General features: G+C 35.9%; 3 protein-coding genes across 3 annotated transcripts in view; all 3 read right to left on the reverse strand.

The window, feature by feature from the left end:
* Positions 1 to 229: 229 nt before the first annotated feature.
* On the reverse strand, positions 230 to 7,034 carry LOC134667675 (C-type mannose receptor 2-like). The gene is made up of 7 exons (XM_063525097.1): positions 6,915 to 7,034; positions 5,724 to 5,828; positions 4,944 to 5,075; positions 3,006 to 3,203; positions 1,582 to 1,699; positions 1,158 to 1,294; positions 230 to 419 (listed from the first exon to the last, which is right to left on the reverse strand). The coding sequence occupies exons 1-7, from the start codon at positions 6,961 to 6,963 to the stop codon at positions 235 to 237; spliced, it is 924 nt and encodes a 307-aa protein (XP_063381167.1). The 5' UTR covers positions 6,964 to 7,034; the 3' UTR covers positions 230 to 234.
* A 3,070-nt stretch (positions 7,035 to 10,104) lies between these two features.
* The window catches only part of LOC134667409 (allatostatin-A receptor), a 159,136-nt gene continuing 144,313 nt past the window's right edge, over positions 10,105 to 24,927 (reverse strand). Inside the window, exon 4 of the mRNA XM_063524813.1 lies at positions 10,105 to 10,711. Coding sequence (XP_063380883.1) covers positions 10,607 to 10,711 — 105 coding nt within the window. The 3' untranslated portion in view covers positions 10,105 to 10,606. The remainder of the gene's footprint in view (positions 10,712 to 24,927) is intronic.
* Positions 19,045 to 23,763, reverse strand: LOC134667408 (uncharacterized). The gene is made up of 2 exons (XM_063524812.1): positions 21,850 to 23,763; positions 19,045 to 19,756 (listed from the first exon to the last, which is right to left on the reverse strand). The coding sequence occupies exons 1-2, from the start codon at positions 23,398 to 23,400 to the stop codon at positions 19,742 to 19,744; spliced, it is 1,566 nt and encodes a 521-aa protein (XP_063380882.1). The 5' UTR covers positions 23,401 to 23,763; the 3' UTR covers positions 19,045 to 19,741.

Genomic DNA, 24,927 nt, shown 5'->3' on the forward strand with positions numbered 1-24,927 from the left:
AAAATTTTGCGTTTCACTCGGGGGCAAATTTTGTTTAACCCTCGTGCTTTGAAACCCTCGCAACGCTCAAGATTCCATTTTTCGAACAACTCGCTACGCTCGTGGTTCAGTTTTGGAATCTTTCGCTTGCCTGGGGTATCAATATTAGCACGAGCGGTTAAACAACAACTTTGCCCCCGAGTGAAACAAATAACTATTTAATCAATGTATATAGTGGGCGTCAGCGACACAAAACTATTGACTAAATGGATCCGAGAGTAAACTAGCCGGGTCCTTCTCACAGATGAAAGGGAGTGTGTTGTCGCAGTTGTTGTCGTCTAACAGCCCGTTCCGGAACATGGCGCCGCAGTTCTGGACTCCTGGATTGTCAGGTTGGCCGTCGGACCACCGATCATACCCGGCTGCCGCAAGCGTTTGACCTATTGCACAAAAATAATTACATCTAAGTAAGTTGTAAACTGTATGTAATGTATGTAAGAAAAGTGGAGGTATTTTATATTTAATATAAGTATAGTAATACATAGGCAAATATACATTGAAAACAAAAAGATAGAAAAGTTGATTTACATATTACTTTTCCTACTCCAAAATTCTCATAGTGCAATTTGTCCATATTAAATTGTCTTTCACCTGTTAGTATCTGATCCTTTCGCATTTTCTCAAAGGGTAGCTGGAAGAGATGCCTTTTAGGGATAAGTTCGCCTTTGTACATAACATTTTTATTTTTGTTTTGTTTTTGTCCATTTTATGTAAACCTGTTTATGTGCAATAAAGTGACATACATACATACATACTTTTAAGGATTCCTGATTTATTAGTTTCCGGTTAAACCAAAAAAATACATTCACATGCTCTGTATATATTTTTTAGCAAATCGTTATCCATGAAGGTCCATGATGCCTTAGAAGTCGCAAGGGATCGGATAAACTGGAAATCTGCAATCCGGAATCATGTGCTCCACTAGGAGATCACGACCCTCAGCACTGAGAAGAACGAAGCAAGAAGGAGATATATATTTTTTAAACTGATGTGATGTGTCCACATCACACCACCACCACAACGAACATGTAAATGTGCAGATGTAACAAAATGTGGTAAATACATTGTATAAACATTTAATCTACCTACATACAGTCGGACAATTGAATTAGTCTCACCATGTATAGTCATCCATTGGAATTTATTTTCGATAGTTTTGAACCCTAAGAAAGCGATGTCTCTGTTATACTTCCCGGCTACAAAGTGGGGACGGGCATTGTTCCACAGCGTGGCGATGATCTGAGCTTCCATGATACTGAAATAGAATGAGAGCGTTTAGAAACAAGACACTTTTAGGTTATCGTCATCATTATAGGTCTTATCCTGGCGGTTAGTCGTTTAATGCATTGTAATTACAAAGTCTTGTATTTAGACGTACCTATTGCATTTATTTGTGTGTATAAACAGATTTGTTTCTGAGTTATGGATGTTTTCTATGTATTTAATATAAGTATTTATTTATTCTATATCGGAGTCTTCGTAAGAGGAAGGTGGACGACCGCTACTCGATACAAACTTTCGATAATTTTCTGTTACACATACCTGTTGATGACAGCAAGATGGCCCCCCTCGCGTGCGCAAGCGACGAATGCACGTGTCCAATTCAGAGGGGACCTGTGTACTTTATAGCAGCTACCTGTTCTTGTGTCTAAAGAGTATTCTGTAAATGTTTGTATAAAAAATAAACGAAATTATTATTACATATTTAACTAAAATCTATTTAAATAGTGACGATGAAAATACTTATAGTTATACCTATATTGAAGACAGTACACATTTGTTACAATCTCTGTCGAAGAAAATATTAGACTTATGAGGCTACCAGTGGCCTATTTTATAAAGCTACAAGTTACAATTTACAAGCGGAAGTCTCTTTCTAACCCTATGTGTTAGAACGAGACTTCCGCTTGTAAATTGTAACTTGTAGCTTTATAAAATAGGCCACAGGATGGTACAGTCAGGATTCTTCAACTTGACTGTGGCAGTAAGAACTATAATATAATCTGTGGTGGCAGTCTGGATTCGGTCTCTCGTCTCTATTATCTAATATTTGCAATATCAGAGAACCGAAAGTTTGCTAATAAATAACTTCAGTTTAATAATTTTACAAAATTTAAGTTATAAAAGTTCGGCATAATTAGTCAGTGAGAGACATAAAGTGCTTCAATTACAAAAAAAGTATTTCACAACTTTTAACAAGCAAACACAAAATATTTTTAAATTGTCTACTCTTAAACAAAGAATCCAATCAACAAATTGTATTAAATATTGTGATTTGTTTTTAAGTAGTCACACTAGTGAATAAATTATAAACAAATGTAATTCAGTAAACCCTGGTACGATTTCAGCTCTGGTTTGGGGTCTGGATGATTTGGCCACTTTTTCTTTCATAATATAGGTGTGGCCTGTAACATGAGCAAATAATTAAAACATAAATTGCACTCCTCAAACGGTGACACTTTTGTTCAACAACTTTTAAAAATGATGAAGTATTTAGACTCCCTATTTCTCATACAAAATAAATGTTATCTTCAATGGACGCCATTGCCACGCTATTATCATTGTGATTGACGTTGCTTGTCACGCCTTAAACATAACAAAATTCGCAATACATTGCGTCTTAGAATAAACTTTAAAGTGTAAGTTAGTATTAAAAATCAAACCACAAGTAATTTTTGAAAGTCGCTTCTGAACAAATGTCAATATAAGTATAAGTATATATGAGGAGTACAGCCTACGGTTAAATTTTTTGCTCATATTACAGGCCACACCCGGTATACTTACAACATCTAACTATTTCAGAAGCGGTATCATGGTCGCATTTTTATCACCGGTCATGCCATGCGTCACTTTCGCACTTACATATTTGTTAGAACGTGACAGGCATGGTGACAAATGATAAAGAGGCGACCATCTTAGTCGTACAGTTAGTCTACTTTTGTCGAAAATAATTATTATCGGTCTACCTTCGTCCATTGTACCGCACGCGTTAATCTCCTTCTTTGCTTGCTCGTTACTGATGTAACAAAAGTAAGGGAAGGTCTCCGAGCACTTGACATCAGCCATGGTGCCGTTGGACAGCATCAGGAGGCAGTCCTCGGCGTTGTCAGGGTTGTCGGGCTCGTCAGGGGCCCAGGTGACTGGCATGCGAGATAACGGTGTTCCTAGGGGAGTCATCATCATCATCATTTCAGCCTATACAGGGTGTTACTAACCATAGGGCTTTAAATTCAGGGCTCGATGCTACTCGCTCAAAATTTTTTTTTACTTTTTCATACATTTTGGCTGATCAGATGTCGACGTTTTCTATGGAAAAACTAAAATAAAAATCCCCGATTTTAGGGTTGGTCCCATAGTAAAAGTAACTCAGTTTAGCGAGTAAAATCAAGCCCTGGAATTAAAGCCCCATGGTCAGACACATACTGTATACTTACATCCCACAGCTGAGCACAGGCCTCCTCTCATGCGCGAGAGGGCTTGGGCTATAATAGTCCCCACGCTAGCCCAATGCGGATTGGGAACTTCACATACACCTTTGAATTTCTTCGCAGATGTATGCAGGTTTCCTCACGATGTTTTTCCTTCACCGAAAAGCTAGTGGTAAATATCAAATGATATTTCGTACATAAGTTCCGAAAAAACTCATTGGTACGAGCCAGGATTTGAACCCGCGACCTCTGGATTGAAAGTCAGACGTCATATCCACTCGGCCACCACTGCTTAGGGGAGTAAAACATGGAAAACAGTCATTTTTCGACGGCAACTCATTGGAGTTATTATCTAATAAACGTAATGTTAAAAACGTAGGTACTACATTGGAGACCATTTACTGTAGAGTCTCCGTTTTTTTAAACTTTAACATTAGGTACTCGTAGTTACTTAAAGGAATGCGTCGATTTCAAAATCAGCGGTATACCTTTGCCCCAGATGCTGGAGTAACATAGGCAACATATGTGTTTTGTATCAACGAAGTAAATTGCACTCGAAAATCAAATATAAATTTGCAAACTAAAGATAAACAGACGTGGTATTCGCGTACATCCTGCATCCGAGGCGATCGATAGTTTACTTGGCTTCTGTATGACTAATAAGATACACATTAAACATCAACTTTTTTGCAATTCGACTAATTCAAACTGAGCAAAATATTAAGTGATAATTGTGGGATATCAGGATATCACTGCTATTTCTTCAAGGAGCTAAACTAAAAATAACTCTTCTTATAAGGGAAATTGACAGTGACAGCTACCGCATATTTAAGCGCCGCAAACGTAGGTACCTAATCCGAATGTCAATATCTTTTTCATAATATATGGATGATATACAGACATAGGGTTCTATGGGGCAGAAATTATTGACAGCTAGGGAGTTCCTATATCGATAAATTAAATTATCGATACTTTTCCCTAATCTAGTGATCGCCTCCAGTTTCGTTTGTAAATGTATTTTATTTGTAGTACTATTTCGAGGTCGATGGTAAATCCTATGTCTGATGATATACTAAAATGTTATTTTTTCTCCCGAAATGAATCAACATCGAGGTTAGAAGCTTATCGCAAATTGTACGACAGATTATTGGCTGATAAAAGACCCGATATTTTAAATGGGTAACTGAGCGGCTACCGCGAAAACCGAAATTCGCAAATTGCGGGGATCTTTCTCTTTTAGGCACTGGTCCCACCGCGAGCTAGTAAGCTATGAGCACGAACAAAAGATAAGCACTCCCGTGTAAATAAAAGAGACACGGCGATATTTATAGTTACTCGCCCAGCGGTGAGCTATAAATACTCCAATGAAGGCGTAATTAGAGTGACAGAGAAAAATCCCCGCAATTTGCGAACTTCGATTTTCGCGGTTATAGCCCTGGTAACAAATCGTACGTGCATTTATAAGTATACACTCACCCTTTACTGAGAAGTAGGCCCCTTTCCCGAACGTCGCGTGAACGCCAGTGTATATGCCACAATTTGATAAAATGTTTAATTTTGTTAGCGCCAACTTCATATTTTCGTTTTCTGGAGAGGCTAAGACGGCACCTGGGAAACTTTTTCGATTAGTTAACAAAGATAACTTTTCTTAATTAATTCATTTCATTAAGTTGCCGAAAGGTTAATATAATGTTGGCGAAAAAGAGTTTTAATCACATTTAGTACCTAACTTAGGTCGTGTTTTAAAATTCGCCACATGTTGCGAATTTCCTATTTTTCGCACTTGTATCGTTAATAACTATATTCGAGCTTAATTCGATATTACATAAAGGTGACAGTCCATTTCCAACAACAGCTGCACTACTGTGCCGACGTTACTGTCATTCATTTTACTATGGAGATGGACAATAACATCGACTTGTCGGAGCAGTAGTGCATGCAGCGTGCAGCTGCGGTCAGTAATGGAATGTTACCTTAGCCCAGTCCAAATAATGTGTTAATGTGTTAGCAAGACTGTAATGTACTTAATGTTTATACATTCATTTAAAAATGATATTTAAAATAACTGCATGATTTTTTTACACAAAAAACTATTCGTTATTAAACGAATTTTAAGAGGGAAACACGAAAGCAGACCACTAACTTAATTCAACTTGTTATAATTACGCCATTATTTATACAATCACGCCAAATACGCCAATTAACGCTTTACAGGGGCTAAAATAAAGATAATTATACGAGAAATAACTGTTTTACCTTCATAATAGCAGTTGAGATAAGCGTCTTGCCAAGTTGCCGGTACCCGGTGTAGCTTTAGCCAGCCGTCGGCCTCTTGGGAGTAATCGTAGTCAAACCTGTGTGCTGTTTTACACAGTAGTATATTTATTTTTCTAAAATATCAGCACTAAATAAAGTATTTATCTCTTTTCCACATATCTAGAATGATAATTAAAGAGTGCGAAAGGGAAACCATTCACGTCTGATGAACATTTCATGAGTGAACAAATTCAAAAACGTTACCATTTTAGATTTCTGTATCTACACGTTATACTCGTATGTACCGAAACGTACCTAAGGTAAGCAGACAGGAAAATACGAAAAGATGAATTTGGGAGATATTATTAGCGGTTATATCTTGGAATACCCATACTGTCACAAAATTAAATAATTTATACAATCCTATATTAATTCTCAATTCAATAGGTACCTTCTTCTAATGATATTTGCCATCATTTCGTATTTGATGTTCATTCATTGATCGTTGATAAGCAATATTGTATACATTAATTATGTGCTCTTGTCCTGTTTATTGTTGGGTTGTTATTTTAGTAGAAGGGTAACGGCGGGATTCGGGAAATAAATTAGAGATTCACTAGATATAAAATAGTAAAGATATGTGACTTTCCACGGCCAAAAGGTACCTTATGGCGGCTGGCGCTTACGCTATTATTAACGCCGCTCCAATATTCAGCCAGAGTAATGGTACCTTTTGCCGTGGAACGTCACATATCTTTACTATTTCATATCTAGTGAATCTCTATTCATTTCTTTAATCGAGCCGTAAGAGTCGGATCAAGCTAACCATGAATAGCATTTGCAATGACATGCATTTGCAATGCGTGGCAATTATATAATGTCAAAATTCGATGATAATATGACTTTTATATTGACACTCCCTCACTCTGTTCCACGTTCCATCAAGTTGGTGCAAAGTTAAGTTAGACGGACTCTATATGTCTATATACCTATTGCCATTAACTAATAAAGATCTAATTGCCAATAACTAATAAAGATCTAATTGTATATAGTTATTATTGGTACATAATTTGACTTAATTGCAGATTTCTGTCTTTTATTATTCAGTTAGGTACTTACCTTTTTTATTTTCCTGATGTTACATTAAATTATTCTTTTACGAGTAGGTAACTATATAGTTACTATACTTACCATGGGCAGAGCAAAATGATATCACACATATTTTTATTAAGAAAAACATTTTAGCACGAGATTTATCTCAATGCCTGAATACTGAATTAAGATCGCTTCAACCAAAATCTCGTTACTTCTGTTACAATTTAGTTCAGCTAATGAATTCGCAACATACATTATAAGGATAATTGTGGCTTCATTGCGGAAAACTTTACTAATAATAACGTAACTCAATATAATATTAATTATCAATAACAACGAATAGATTGGTAATTAAATTTTCGATTTTGCAGTAAGTTACCTACTCAGTTGTTTTGATTAGATATCTATACAGTGAAACTAAGTTAATTAGGAGTTAATTCCCAAATCGCCGGATTCTTGTTTCGCCGGATTCCTGTTTCGCCGGATTTACTTTAGTACGGTACAATCCCAATACGAGTATAGGTACATACGAGAATCCGACGAAACTGGAATCCGGCGAAAGAAGAATCCGGCGAATCGGGAATTAACCGTATTAAGCAGGCCACTGACGAGCCTTCTAAATGGATGCCGATACAATGGATTCATCAGAATGGACGGCATCCTAATATTAAACTTTGTACGTTTTTGACCGATTTTGGATTGCAGCCACGCTATTTGGACTGTTGGAAGGCTCGTCAGTGGCCACTTTTAGTTATTCCCATAACACATGTGTACCTAAAAGACAAATTTATGTTTTTATTTCGATTACCCACAACATACGGTAATTTTACACTATTACTAGATATACGTGCACTAACCTCGTAAATTGTGACTGTTTAAGCTGGAAAATTTACCTTTGAAACAGGTATGGAAAAAGAGTCGTTATGAGAAAATTAATTTTAATTACTTTTAATTGTCTACATTTTTTTTTTATATTTGGATTCCAAGATTATGCTTTCCATAATTGTTTGGTTAACCTTGTATGGCACCGTCACCTACAAAGGTAGGTAGGTTCTAAGGGGCTGTCCATAAATTACGTCATCGATTTTTGACCCCCCCCCCCCTAAAATTATCCAAAATCATGCTTCGAATGACCCCGTTTCCTCCTACGTCATGCTATCATACCATCATCCGATGTCCAGACGGGGCCCCCTAATTTGAGCTGACGTAATTTATGAATAGTAGTGGCCCATAACCTAGCTAATATTTGACACGTTCCTTTTTGGTTCACTAGAATTATATTATAAGAAGTGTCTAACTCGATACTATTCGACTCAATGCACACCTAAAAAGTAGTGGGATAAGCCTCAAGTAAAGAAAAAGCCGAACCCTTACTATCAAACGGAAAAAGGTTTTTATTTTATATATATTTCTTTTATTGTGAAAGTGCTTAAGTACCCTTTTTATCCTATTGAATTTCTTACATTTTGTTTACTATTATTTTTAGTTTGTTTATGTCAATTAGTTTGATATTTTGGTTGTACCTAAAGAAAAAAACTATACCATTTGTGAAAACATTGATTTTATTAAACATTAAAGCATGGTACATTACATATACACATGATAAATTTAGCTATGTACAAAAATAACAATGAAACATTATTTAATTATACAGCTCCAAATTTACCTAAATCTATGACTACGAAAGACTTTTGTCATCATATGACTTTGACACTACAATTAAATCTTTGAATTAATATTAACAATTACTTATCCAATGTAACAACATTACGTTTCGATGTTTCTACAGCTTAAACTATATTTATACATAATAATAATGATCACAAACATCTACTTAATACATGTTTAAAAATATTTTATAAGCGATATGATACATTTTACTAGAAATGTTTGCTCCTTCTCACATTGGGCTCAAGAATATGAGAAGGAGGCTATGACTAGTAAATTGACTACGTATTAAAATTCGAAACATAACCTAAACATTGCTTAGTACCTTAACAATATATACATTATTAATTTTAATTACATCATACTCACATATATTAAGAAGGACCTCTTAAATTTTTAAACTATACAGGGTGGCAATTGCAAGAGGAAATCTGAAACTATAAGAAGTCACTAAGACGATTTAGAAAAAAATTACCCGAACTCGAAGACATTTGAAAATCTAATAGACATTCTTGATAGAACCTAAAACCTATAGTTCCAGATTTCCCTTTATCGCCTCATTTGAGTTGCTCGCCTTGTAATACTTCACGTCATTTTGATGCAATCAGTGATCAGCATGCAGTCATATATAAAACTAATGTACTGACCCTGCCATTGTATTCAAGCTTAATGGAATTTGCTGGTTCCATTTAGGCACTGAATCCTCCAACAGTTGCCCGTTTAACGTGCAAGAATTATTGGGACATTATAATTCTGTGACTAAAAGTTTGAGGTTGTTAACATTTTTAATTTCTGGTGATTATTAAATTATTATTCTTGATATTTCGCCCTTATTGAATTTCACACCATTGCTTAAAAATAATTTAGAACAACGTATATTTGCGATAGTATTGTTTATTTTATAAGTACTACCTTCTGTTCGTAACTTCGAATGATAATGATGATGCTGATTGACAAAAACTATCCTATGTCCAATATGTCCATGCCGGGTCTTCAAACTAACTCCATGCCAAATTTCAAGTATATCGGTGAAGAGATATCAGACAGATAGACAAAGTTACTTTCGCATTTATCATAGTAGGGATAACAGCGAAAAAACGTTTGTCGTGTTCTAATAAAGCTCCCTATTTACCTTGTATAAATACCTAATACTCATAAATGCAAAGCAAATTAAAAGTGAGTATTTCGTGAAGACAAATACAAAAATAATATGTATTAGAACATTTGGTTCCTAACGTATACAGACACATCCTGTATTGTAAATTTATAGGATAGGTACCTCCATCAAAATACATAATGCAACTTACGCCAAACTCTAAAAACCCAATTTACTCCTGAAAACCGAGATAAAGTTAGGCTCTTGCAATATACTTTGCAAGTTACTTACTTTGCCTACTCGCATCCCTCTTAAGCAAAATTGGACTTGACAGGTCGTAAAAAACACACCGGTGGCGCATTTTTTATACTTTTTGGCTTCTTTTCACCCCACTATGAGTAACAAACTTTTTAGCTAAAATATTTTAGTCGTTAGCTATAAAATTTGTTGTATTTTTTTCAGCAAATATTTTGTCCTTTTTGTCCCTTGTTGTCAATAGATAAATTATAATGATATTTCTTACCTATTATTTCAGTTTTTATCAACCAATGCTAATGAATTCATATAATTTACCTTAATTAGTACAGTTATTTATAGAAAAAAGGAAGGGTCGACAACTACCAACTAATAATAATGTCCGTACTAAATATTATATTCATTTTTCTTGTAAAAAATAAAAATATATACTATCCGTCCAGTATTTTACAAACAATATCTTACTTACAACGGAACTTGCTATTAATTTGCAGTGATACTTTTAATGAAAAGTGATTCCATGAAAATTACTCAGGACGCCATTAGCCTTTTCGACTCCGGAACACACACCCACATCTAGCCTAACTAACAAATTCAAAAGGACCTTCTCAACCTATTCTAAAATTATTGTACATTTTTACACTATTAGCATCTAGCATCAACACTTGTTTACCTAAGTTTACACTTGTTTACTAATGTTTTTACTTTTTTATGTTTACACCACTGTAGCTTGTTCGGATTCCCGGGCGCGACGCCCGCGCACCGAATCTCAGACGATGTCATGGCAGGAGTTCCCATTGCCGGTCCGGGTGGTCTTGGTGGGCTGCGGCCGATTGCACATGCCGTCGTTGTGGGCTGGCGGGCAGTACATCACCTGGAAAGAAAATACAGAGTTAGTAATCTGAAATAGGAGAAATAACTGTTCCAAATTTTAGGTATCTACTTCAAACGGTCTTTGAGAAAAACGCATTTAACTGATTTGCAAGACCGAAGCGATCCCATGAGCGTTCCGTGAACAAAATTTTGCACGGAACACTAAAAATGGTTTGCGGGCGCATCGGAGGTTTATACTTCCTGAACAAAATGTACAAAACGACTTCCCCACCGAAAAATGTATGGTACTTCCATTCCATTCCGTGAACAAAGTTTTCCACGGGACACTAAAAATGGTTTGCGAGCGCATCGGAGGTTTATATTTCCTGAACAAAATGTACAAAACGACTTCCCTACCTAAAAATGAATATATGCTTTCAGTTTCTATGGATATAGCCTCAATATCATTTTATTGGCCGCAAATACGCGCTAAACATTCGATTGATTGGTTGGATTCCATTTTACATCCCAATTTTCGATATAATGATCATTTGATGAATGTATGACATGTACCTACATTTTATCGTAATACCTGCAACGTATGTAAGTTGCTTAGGGCAGTCAGTTACTGTGTATGATAACGTTCCGGAAAACGGAACTACATTTCTGTAGTTAACGATTTGGCTACCTACATTTTACTACGGCTTTCATTATGTCGATATTAAGAAGTAAAACGTTTGAACACATCTTAGGTTACAGCAAGAAAAAAAGGCTTTAAAGCCATTTTACTTTGACATCCACAGGAAAGGAGCATAATCTTAACTCACACTAAAAAAGTTTTTGACCCAAATACATTTAAGTATATTTAAGTAACTCATCATTACACGCTCTACCTGTTTTGTCTTATACATCCGTTGTTAGGATCGACAGTATTTCTAAATCCCCTTTCACGCTCAAATAACTTACTTTTGTTCCCATTAGCGGAGCTGAAGGGTCTAACCACCAACAAGCCGGCTTCCGACCGACATTTCAAGTTCATAACTTTCCAAGAAATATGCAGCTGGAAAGTTATGAGGCTTAAAACTCGAAGCAAATACTTAGCGGGAGAAAATTATGTGTATTTATATTTCTACGAAGAAATAATCGAGACCGCTACTCCACACAAATAGAGTAGTATCAGTACGTTGACTACACTAAATTGTTCCAGATATAATGAGTTCGATCTCGTGGGTGGTTCAGCTCTGTCTTTGCTAAGTTGGCCGATGTCAATTTGACAAACAGATCTTTTTTGCAACGCGACGTTAACAGATTTTTCTTAAGCATGTTGCTTAATTATTTGTAGTTGATAAGAAAGAGTTAAATGATATGGGGCATTCCATGAGCTGTCTCGTACAAATGCATTTTATATCTTATATTTCCTAAATTTTATAAAAGTTTTATTACTCAGGGCCCGATTCGGATTTTGATGGATTAGATATCTTTTAGACATCACCAAGATACGATAACGATATGTTTAAGATCTAACCTATCAAATTTGACATTTGCGCGATCCTGGAGATACTCTTGAACGATTTCCACAGGATATGACTTAGAGATCCAATTCACATCTAATAGATATCTTACTCTATCTAACGTAAAAGTGACATTGGTTGCCCGAATTGCGATGCAAAAGAGAACTAGTTGATATCTAAACTATAACGTATCTAGTACGTGTCGTCTCTTGTGAATATCTTGAAGTTCGAATACGGCAGTCATTTTATTACAGCATTTCTCATATCCACTGCGACAGAAAAAAATCTTAAGCCTGTTAATCTTTAAGTAGATATTTCACGTAGCAATTTCGTGGAATGCTCCAAATATATCTATATGACAATAATGCGCCACGCCTACGTCTTCGAGTTTTTTTACAAAGCTTAAAATACCAAGTACTACCAGAGTACCGGAATACCTCTACCCACGCGCTACAACGTATTACGGATTACGGACGCATTGCGGAGTGAGCTTCACTTAGGGATAAATGAGATATTGGAATTAGGCTGCTTTGAGCACACACGCTTGTGGGAATGGACTACAAAATTTATGCTCGCTAAAAGCATGTATGGAACTTTCTTTGATCAAAGCCAATTGGTAGATAATGAATAAAGTCGCAGGCAAATATACGGCTTTTTTTCACGATAAATTAAAGTTGTTCTATGGTAGCCTGCTTTAAATCTAATGACATAATCATTCATAAGGCTAAAATTAAACTACGCAACACTGAACACAGTCGAAGTTGAGGAAAATTTTCGAAAGTATCTGTTAATATCGCTTTTGTTCCAAAATGTTTCTAAGGCCGAGAACGAACAAGTAAGCTTTTGTATATTTTTCCTACATTCAAGAGCAATGAAAACAAATTGCCTTGCTCTTATCGAAATTCTAACTTACAAATACTGGTTCACCTAAGTCTTCGTCCTTACTCCTTACTTCGGCTAAGGGGCTATTGAATAATAAAATGCAAGGTAATAATATTGGTAATTTTGTATGTAAAATAACTAAATGTATTAGCTTGTATTTTATTTTGCAATACGGCGCAAGTCGTTCGTAATTACAATGATATCCTAGAGATGGCACTTCGAGTTGTTTAAATTATCTTTATTGAAACGCAACTATACATATTTGCGCAAATAACTCGGCTTGCGCAAGAACCAGACGAGGACCACAAGTTTAAAATTCATAAAAAAATATAATTATAATATCCTTATGTCGCGTGCTTCGAGGAAAACGCTCGTTAGCAGATATCTCTTGGAATATTGTTGAGCAAAAATAGTTTTGTGGTCCTCCATTATTCAAAATTCGAAGTAAAATCGTCCGACTTCCTCAAAGGATACTTTCAACAAAGCTTTGAGTTTCACTATTTGTATTGTAAAGTAGCTTTACCTCAATTCTGATGTTTTGTGTCGTATTTTTCAAACAAGATTATACTATTAAGAAACAATAATAATTATAGGTACTTACAAAGACCTACTTGATCTAGGATGTGCATAGGACACTATGAATGTTTTGGATGATGTTTTAGGTGGTTCGGTAAGGAGAAGATAAGCTGATATTACGTTGAAACAATTAGACAACAAGTTACTGAATTTAACAACTATAGAAACCATTTTCACATACCTTTAACATACCTACTGAATTATAAAATTATTACATATTATAATAGGCCTTTATCATCTGTGTCAGATGTTTTAAGCAGCATCCTGGTTACTACACTTGCATTCGTGGCTGTAAAGCCCTATACGAGAGAGGATCCCACGGCCACACACGCGGCAGGTGTATACTCCCCCAGGTGGGCGGGGGTACATATTGCACTGTTGATAAAGTTACAAACTAAATTAATACTTTGTAAATGAACAAGTAGATATTGTCAGCTCTAGCTCCCTACCTTGTCTTGAATCTTGTGTCATTACTGCTGTTTGTGTTTATGTCATAAATGTTATAATTATATATTTGAAAGGGGTGGATATGTACGAGTATATAATTCAACTCGTCAGGTACAATTGTACATACTTATGCGGTGGTGATCGGACGAGTCTGAACAATTTTAACGCAGCATTCAATCTGTTGACAATATCTAAAACCTATAAATATTTACTAAAAAGCCGATGTCCCGAGACTGCTACAAGATTGGGTTCAAGTCATCACTCACACGTCAAGTCATGTTTACGTAAATGACACATGTGGCTTAGCTTGTAAGTCACCTTCAGAGTAAAATTCCATTTTCACCCTCTGTACGTCGCACGATGTAAAAGACGCAAGTTATTATTTGCGTTTTTCGGCGCGATTCGGGAAATGAATTAGACATTCCTTAGATATGAAATAGTAACGATATGTGACGTTCCATGGCAAAAGGTACCTTGTGGCCGCAATAATATTGAAGCGGCGTTAATAATAGAGGAAGCGTCAACCTCCATAGGGTACCTTCTGTCGTGGAACATCATATATCGTTACTACATATTTCATATCTAGTGAACGTCTAATTCATTTCCCGAATCGCGCTGTTTGTCACATGAAGGATTTGGAGCTGTTAAGGCGGGGATTTGGAGCTGTTATTATTAATCCAATTATTAGAATTTCCTAGTAATTTCCTTTCTACCTCACCTTAATTCCTTAAAATGCTGTTATATATCGTGATACAAATTAAATGTTGCATAAGTCGCAGATTCCAAATATTATAATTATCTATTTATTCACATAAAGCTGCGGCTCGTCAAAATTTTACATTTTAGTGTTCTCTAAAACTTAATTATATTATTTTGCAATAATGGCTTAAAATTTCAATTGGTCTATGCTATAAATTAGATAAAGTATCACTTAGTTAAGGTAGATTTTATACTCAATTAAATGGACCTATGTTGGCGCCATGCCAGTAGCAGTGAAAATTCTTCAAAATAAAATAAAAAGAAAATTTTAAAAGGCTACAACATTGTGTAACTCACGATATTGTAGCCTTTAACGTGTACAGGTGCATTACAGCGTAATATTTTAGATTTGAGCGTAAATATCATTATGCCACGTAAAGGCGTTGCTCTCAAGGGTACGCAATCAATTTACAGTGAACACACAGATTTGTGGCAGTATGGCAATTAATACACGGTACCGAATAAATAAATATAATAACTCAGCCAACTAATACTTAATAATATTATATGTAGAGAGATTATATGAGTACAGAACAAAACATTTAAGGCCTGTGCACACCGGCTGCGTGCGGCGTTGTAGTATACAGATCCTTATGAGAGACGGCACACCGCTTGCGTGACGTGTGCATGTGCGGCTCCAACATTTTAGCGCACGCGCACGTGCACGTCACGCACACGCAAGCCGGTGTGCACAGGCCTTTAAATCTCTTTCGGTCGTTGCTTTTTAACAAAGTCTTAGGTGTGTCTAAATGGCTAATTGATAACAAAACGGCGTATGACGTTCGATTTTAAAGGAGAAAAGTACGGAATTCATCATAAAATAAGCGTTGATTGGGTTATTAAATACTATTATACGGTCTGACTATTATTATAAACAAAACAATATTCAGTCACACTACATATGTCCAGCGTATTTCAATGCTCACTGAAAACGTTGTTGTTGTTTTACCCTGTGTGTAAGCTTTTATGGTTTAGTAAATTATCAAAAATAGAAAGGTACAACAGAAAACAATACTTCTGTAGTAACTAATCAAATAATAAGTATGTTATTCGGCCTACATTGACAATGGCTTACTGTTTAAGCATGAGTACTGTATTAAACAACGCCTCGTTGGACAATTTATTTCGTTTATTTTGTTTTTCCCTTTGAACGCGAACCCTTATGCTACAAATCTATTTTTTCAGGTACAAATACATCTCTACAATTGATCGTAAATTATATTATATTAATATAAGTGGGTATTCCTTCTAACTTGACAAAAGCGAGTTTATTTTGAAGCATAATTATCAACGAGCTGAATATTCCTTTGTTACAAAAAGGTTACGTTTCATAAAATTTCGAAGCGTGTTTTTATTTGCTGTATATTATTTTGCATAGGTTGTGTAGAATAGGTTAGGTTAGGTTTGTGTTATAATTTTTCAGAAATGTTATTTCCAGCACAATAACATTTAGGCGAAATGAGTTTTGATGCGTAACATTACATTAGGACAATCAATTATTATGCGACCCAATGGACCCGGTTGATGATATACAAGCAATGGTGTCAAAATATTTTCAATAATATTCATATCCAGAGAGAAAAATTAAATGTACGTTTGTTTGAAAAGGCGATTTCGTGCGGGTCTTCCACTTTCGTCTTAATAGTTAATAGTTAAGTCAGGACAGCAGCGATAAACACACAAGTTTAGTATCCACTTACTTATCAAGTCAATGATCTAAGAAATTCGTTAAGAGAGCAATAACAATTCAATTAACTAAATGTCGGCCCCAAATAGAATTAGGCGCCTTGAAATTCAACAGGTTGGTCAGTTTCGGATAACTTTCGGAATCCGAAAGTTAATCAAGCTCGCGCCTGGAATAATAATGTGTTAATTATTGCTGCCGGCCTAGCCAAGGTTACAATCGCTATCGCTTCGACAACGAAAAGCTTTATGTCTCTCTATCACTCTTCCATATTAGTGCGACAGTGACAGTTGCGTTTCGATCGCTACTGAGCGTGAGCGATTGGCATCTTGGCTAGGCCGGCTGAGCGGCGAGTCGCGCGCAAACTAATTAAACAATACAACTACTTGACTTCTTTTGTTATTTTTTTTTTTACATTTATATTTAATTCCAAAAAAATTCTAGACTAGTATTTCTTATATTTTTTTTAGTATTCAATTTCAATTTGATCTGTATAATAATCCTATATTACTATAGAATAATATTAACATCAATAAATTGCTCTGATAATTAGCTTAAGATAGGTATCTAATAACAATAAAGTAGAAAAGTTCTTTCTTAAAGGTGACCTACAAGCTAAACCACTTTTGTGTCGTTACGTGGGGTTAGGTTAGGGTTTCTTAGGGTTCGACTCTTTAGACAAAGAAGGCTGTGATGGTTTAATTTAATTTTAACGTCAAAGGCTTTTAACAAAAACATACTTGTTATGTTCTGACAATCACTTATGTAAAAGGCCGACACCCACTTTCAAATTCAACGTGGGCAGGTACCAAGTTTATTTTACGATATTGTTCTCTCCTAGAAAGACAGGTGATGTAACCAGGCTTAACACAGGGACTCAAATTTATGTTGAAATTTTGCGAAACCATTAATTTTTAATTTAATTTTATCTGAATATACGCGAAAGCCTGAGGACGCATTATGAAAGCCCGATCGTACTTGAGATTTGTGCTTCCGTTGTAAAGTGCTCCTTAAAGGAATATCAGAATGAACTTTATGATATTCTTTTGTTCTGGATATATGTGCACTTATACATATGTGTGGAGTGACGAGAAAGGATCGGATTAAGAATGACTATATAAGAGGAAGTTTGAAAGTAGCTCCAGTAACGGAGAAAATGAGGAGTGCTAGGTTGTCGTGGTATGGGCATGTAATGAGGAGGGATGAATGCCATATAGGCAAAAGAATGTTAGGGATGAATGTTGATGGACGGAGAGCGTATGGTAGACCCAAAAACGATGGATGGATTGTGTGAAAGAGGATATGAGAAAGATAGGAGTGAGTGCTGAGGACACGAAAGACAGAGGAGAATGGAAGAGAAAAACATGTTGTGCCGACCCCACATGACGTGGGATAAGGGCAGGGGAAAGAAGAGATATGTGCACTTATAAATATAACTATAAATACCTATTATGTAGTTATATCTCAAGGGAAACAACTGCAGCCCTTTTGCATATTGCGTTGGGAAAATCCTGGTATAAACTTAATAAAATCATGTGTTTAATTCTCTTACTGGTGTTTGATAATGGCATAATGTTTGGCATCTCTAGTGTAGTGTCAGAGGCAAAGTTAGTATTTGGGTCATTTAGAAAGCATAATATTTTTTGTTTTAATTAGTTCTTTGTATCTATTTTCTTAAACGGCAATTGATAATCAATGCCGACATTATTATACCTACATAATTCGTCTTTTAAATTTTGAATAAAAATTATAGTTACATAATTAAGGACGATAAATAATTTATTTACCTAAAATTTATAATTAATCTCAATGATGTAAAGTTATTTATTAATATAAAAAGAGTAGGACTATTTGTCGACGTCTAATTAAAGAAATCAGATAAACATAGACGATCTTACGCTCAATAGGGCCTGTCAAATACTTTTAATTTCAGTATGCAATTAATAGTATTTCAATATAATTGTCACACTTCGTGTAGCAACTAGGTACAATGTTACTCTTCTAAGGCCGCAAAAATATGTGACACGCTCTTATAGATACTTAGTATAATTATTAATAAGATCGTGTCAGATATTTTTGCGGCCTTCGTTGTGTAATTATTGCAGGTGACTGTACCTGCCTAATGCATTTTACACTCGATATGTTACTCTTCTTCTTCCTGGCGTTATCCCAGCATTTTGCCACGGCTCATGGGAGCCTGGGGTCCGCTTGACAATCCCATGATTTGACGTAGGCACTAGTTTTTACGAAAGCGACTGCCATCTGACCTTCCAACCCAGAGGGGAAACTAGGCCTTATTGGGATTAGTCCGGTTTCCTCACGATGTTTTCCTTCACCGAAAAACGACCGGCAAATATCAAATAATATTTCGTACATAAGTTCCGAAAAACTCATTGGTACGAGCCGGGGTTTGAACCCGCGACCTCCGGATTGAAAGTCGCACGCTCTTACCGCTAGGCCACCAGCGCTTTTACACTCGATATGTTACTATCTTCAACAATAGTTTTGTGATGACTTGGAATAACACGCAATTAATTAATGCTGTATTCTTTATTGGAACACTAATTTATCGATCTTACAATCAAGACGCCATATTGGAGAAGAGCGAAACAGCCCACAGATAAGAGCGACCATAGGCACTTAAAGCTGACATACACGAGTATATCACACTCTCCCCCACCAGTTTTAAACAGTTCTCTGGAATGTTACATTTTACCTTACGCTAGACTTATTCCTAAAACAATATAAACTTAAAATGACTGTACTTAAGTTTACAACTTCTTTCGCTAACTATAAAAACCTATTTTATATAGTTGTAGTTAACTTTTCACATAACATTCTTATTGCTACGTTTACTCTTGGCATCACACATACGTGCACATCCTAGGATGGCCTGCGAGTATCTTATTCTAATAAACTAAGGCTACAATTTAACATTTGATTAACATGTCGCTTCCATTTACACCCCTCCACGTCTATGATATACGTCGTGTTAGGAATCGATTCCTCCACTATAACTCCTTGTATCCAAGGTTGTCTGTTTTTCCTATAATCCCTAACCATTACCTTTTCTCCCACCACAAATTCTATGTTTCTACTCCCCGATGCCAGTTCCCTCTGCTTTTCTAACATATGTTGAGCTCTTTCTGTAACCGGCGGCGGTCGTAGCAGAGCGAACCGGGACCGGAGATCTCTATTGTACATGAGCGAAGCAGGCGTCACTCCTGTTGTACTATGTGGTGTTACTCTGTAATCGAAAAGGAATAAGTTAATTGCAGATTGGATTGTATTTCCTCTGCTTTCTTTAATTTTTAAGACGTGTTTTTTAAATATATCCACCAATCTTTCTGCTGCTCCATTGGTCGCAGGGTGGTATGGAGGAGTAAAGGTATGTTTAATGTCTTTCAGCTTACAGAAATCTTTAAATTCAGCCGATGTAAAGGACGGCCCGTTGTCAGTTACCAAGTGGACAGGGTAGCCATGACGTGCAAAAAGACTATTGAAAACTTCGATCGTACGAGATGAGGTTATCGAGCTCATTTCTATAATTTCTGGCCACTTACTATAACTGTCAACCACCACTAAGTACATTTTATTGTAAAATGGTCCACAATAATCCGCATGAATGCGGTACCATACAGATGGAGCCACTGGCCACGACTTCTGGTGCCCCTTAGTGGGATTATTCCGAACTGAAAGGCAAGTAAGACAATCATTTGTGATTTTCTCTATTTCTGCATCTATGCCTGGCCACCAGAAGTAAGAGCGTGCCAGCTGCTTCATACGTACAGTACCGAAATGACTTTTATGTAGTTCAATTAAGATTGCCTGTCTTAATGACTCCGGTATGATGATTCTATAACCCCAGAAAAGGCAACCTCTGTCAAAACTTATTTCAGTTTTCTTATTACCGTAGGTTGACAATTCTTTGTCCATCATTAAGTCAGGCCATCCGTCCATGGTATATCTTATGACTTTGGCTAATGTTACATCTTTTCTGGTTGCCTCCTGTATAGATTTCCAGTCCAAGTTATTAATTTCACAATTTTGAATGTAATAAATATTACTTATCTCTGCATCGGTACAAATAGGATGCATAGTATCTTGATTTTTATTAATTAGCATAGGGGTCCGTGATAAAAAATCTGCTGGATTTTTATCAGTTTTAATGTGTCGAATTTTGTAGTTGAATGCTGACAAAAAAATTGCATAATGTTGCAACCTTTTTGCCGCCATTTTAGGAATGGCTTTAGTTGGGCCAAAAATGCGTACTAAAGCTGCACTATCAGTTTCTAACTCAAAACTCCTACCATATGTATAATTATAGAATTTTGTCACACCAAACACTACTGCCATAGCTTCCTTGTCTATAGTAGAATATTTAATCTCTGTCTCATTCAGTTTTTTACTTGCATAAGCAATTGGTTTTACGACTCCGTTTCTGTCTCTATTTGAAATTACTGCAGCCAAGCCTGTCTCTGATGCGTCACAACTTAAAATTAAAGGTAAATTAGGATCGTAATGAGTTAGATTATCCATGTTAGCCAGCTTATTTTTTATCATAACAAAAGCATTATCACATTGGTGCGTCCACTTGAATTTATTTTCTTTGGTACATTCATATAATGGTGTCAATATGCTGGCCATATCTTTTAAGAAACGAGAATAATAGTTAACTTTGCCTAAAAATGACCTTAACATTGTTACATTTGTGGGTGGTGTGGCCTGCAGTAATGGTTCTATATTCTCTTTATTTACCCGTATACCATTGCTGTCGATCGTAAAGCCAAACACGTCAATGCTTTTTTCAAAGAATTTACATTTTTGTATTTTTAACTTAAATTCACTTTGTTGTAACCTCTCTAAAACCTTAGATAAAGTGTCTACTGTATCCTGGATATCTTTACCACTAATATAAATATTATCTATAAATACAGCAGTATTTGGAATATCTGATAATTTTTTACTCATGAGCCGCTGAAATGACCCTGGTCCTGTGCTCACACCATAAGGAAGATAATTATACCTGAATGTGCCCACTTCTGTAACGATAACTGTACAATCTTTTGAGGCTTCGTCTAATGGTGCCTGATGATACGCCTCTTTCAGGTCCAGCTCGCAGAAGTATTTTCCATTATTAAGGGAATTAAATATCTCTTCTATATGAGGCAATGGAAAGTGATCCACCTCTAAATGTGGGTTGACGGTTAATTTGTAGTCTCCACATAACCTTACCGAACCATCTCCCTTTAAAATTGGAACCACAGGTGTACCCCACTCACTGGTCTCCACGGGTTCAATTCTACCATTTTGTAAAAGTCTAGAAATTTCAGCTTTTACCTTGTCTTGAAGTGCAAATGGAACTCGGCGTACCGGCAGGCTTTTTGGTTTGGCATCCTTTTTTAATTTAAGGCTGATGGTTTCACCTTTAAAATTTCCCCATCCTTCACTAAATACTTCTGCGAACCTTTCCTTTATTGCAGCTCTGGCTTCTGAAACATTATTAACATTTTTATTTACTACATTTGCTTCATTTGACATTACAAATTGGGGCGGCCATAATCCTAACTCCTGTAGCCAGTCTCTCCCTATAATACATGGTGTGTTCTCAGTTACAAAACTGTTTAATTGTTTAGTTACATTATTCAATGTGACTGTCAAGTTATCTATTATTCCTAATGGTTGTGATATCTTTTGATCAAAATTTTTAAATAAAACATTACATTTTTTAATGTCCTTATCAGGTAATAACATTTGTTTTTGTTTTAATGGAATAACGGTAACCTCAGACCCTGTATCCAGCTGAAATTCTACCATACAACCCTCAACATTAAGACTTAACATATGAGGAGGCACTTTACTTACATTTACATAGTACATTCGGTACTCATCCATTTTTTGGTTTTCTGAGATATCCTCGGTTTCCTCTTTCTCTATACAGTTAATTTTGAAACTCTTCTTCTTGGGACAGACCTTAAAAATGTGTCCTTGTTGACCACATTCCGAACAATATTTTTGGCGCAGCGTACACTCTGAACGCAGATGATTGTGACCACCGCAGCAGAAACACCTCGTAGCTTTATTCATGCTTGGCTTCCCTCTTGTTGGTCTACCTTGAAATGATTTGTTTCTGTTAGTTTGCTGATAGTAAACATAAGCTTCCACTTCTGCCTTCTGCCCTGTTTCTTTTAATGCCGCTTCTACCGTTCTAGCCAAAGTAATGTAATCTTCTAATGTCTGACTTGTATCCGCTTTTAGTAATTCAAATTTAATGAGTTTGGAATGCACACCGTCGATGAACTTTTCTTTTAATTGATCCTCGGAGTCCTTGAATTGACATTTGCTAGCTAACTTCCGTAGTTCTGTAACATAATCCTCTATTTTTTCATTTGGAAGCTGATTCCGACTTCGGAACGTCGCACGTTCCAAAACAATAGACTTTTTTGGTACGTATTTGTTTTTCAAAATTGTAGTAAGCTCAACATAAGAGAGACTTGAAGGTTTTTTTGTGTTACACAGAGACGTCAAAATTTCGAAAACCTGAGGTGTTATTTTTGTTAACAACAGGGGCACTTTTTTCTCCTGTGGCACGTCATTCAATGCAATATAGCATTCTAATTGTTGTTCAAAACATTCCCATTTAGTGCCATCAAATGGTTGAAGATTTAAATGGGTTATGTGTGCGTGTGACATTTTGGGTTGGCTCGCGTTTATATTTTGTTTCTTTTTGCAATATTTTACCAATATTTGTCGCAATTCGTCGACGGTTTGCTGTTCATCGAATGTGATTTTAAGCTTATTCAAGTATTCTTGCAATTCAATTTTTGACAGTTTGTAAATCCATCCTGTTGTCCGTACGTCCGTAGAGTCACTGATTTCGGCGTCCGTCATCTAATTCAAGGTCAAGTTCGTCGCTTTTTAAACAAATATTATTGTGGCACACGTTGTGAAGATTTTGCATTTTTGTCAAGCGGCCGCCATTATGCAAAAACAAAAGCAGATCGACTGCGTCTATTTTGCAATTTTGCTTTTTCAACTTTATCACTTCTTACACTTTGTTATTAATTAAAACTGTGGTTTTTTGTTGGTTCGTCTATCTCGTCGCCACTGTGATGACTTGGAATAACACGCAATTAATTAATGCTGTATTCTTTATTGGAACACTAATTTATCGATCTTACAATCAAGACGCCATATTGGAGAAGAGCGAAACAGCCCACAGATAAGAGCGACCATAGGCACTTAAAGCTGACATACACGAGTATATCACAAGTTTTTAGACAGATCAAACTACAAAGAAGGTTCAAACTACAAAGGAAATAATCTATTAACTATCTTAGATCTATTTTAACTCTTCTCGTCTGTTAAATGTTAACGTAAACAGGTATTGTTTTATTGTAAACAGATTTCATTTTATTTACTTTCAGTTTTAGAAAAGGTATGTTTCCTGGCAGACAAAATTTATGTACCTACTAACAATCTTTTGGAATTAGCTTGTTGAGTTATGTCATGTGACAAGTCTGTATTTGGTAGTTTTTTACGAGACAAGAAAAAACTTTAAAAAACCTGTCCTGTCACAAACTGTCGTCTATGTACCTATATTGAATTTTTGTTGAATCTTTAGGCCAAACTCGACATGTGGTGCCGATTTTATAATTTCAGGCGCTGGATTTCGTGTGGCTCCCTTCAACACTCGTACATACCTATATCTCCACTACTACGCTTTTTTTATTCTACTAAAATAATTGAAAACAAGTGGTAAACACCACTAGATTTCCAATTTCTATTGCTCGTATTTTAAAAATATAAATTTGACGTTTTTCACTAATTTTCGAGAGGCGAAATCGAGCGCTCCAAATTCAAAATCGGCCCCTGTAGTCTTTAATATCTGGAGGTTGAGTCTATTTGGAATTTCATATCAAAATCCTGTCATCCTGTGTGTAAAGTCGACGTCAAAGATATGTTTACATTTTTCGCCTTATTACAAAGGAGTAAAGTGCAAAAGTGTAAACATATCTTTGACGTCGACTGTACAAATAGCGTATTTTCACATTTTCCAAAAAAGTGCTTTAAAGCTTTATGAAGCCTTTCTAAGCATTTTTACCAAGTAAAAGCATTACCATGTTTCAGATGTAAATTGTGATAATAAAGCAATTTTATATATCTTAGAGTGTTACGTTACCGACATTAAAATACAATAGAAAACACGACATCAAAATCACCTCCAGTCTAAACGAAATTCCACCCTACTGGCCAAGTGACAAGTGTCATAATTGTGTGGTCAAGGTTCCTACACGCTAGGAAGTGGTTAATTTGAGTATTGTAGTTATTGCTAAGGTCACGTCACGTATTAAACTGTAACATAATTACTGATTTATTATAAAGCAAGCTGAAAAAAGGAAATTAAAAAAAAAGTTT

The sequence above is a fragment of the Cydia fagiglandana genome, chromosome 9 (assembly GCF_963556715.1).
Source record: "Cydia fagiglandana chromosome 9, ilCydFagi1.1, whole genome shotgun sequence".
Taxonomy (NCBI): domain Eukaryota; kingdom Metazoa; phylum Arthropoda; class Insecta; order Lepidoptera; family Tortricidae; genus Cydia; species Cydia fagiglandana.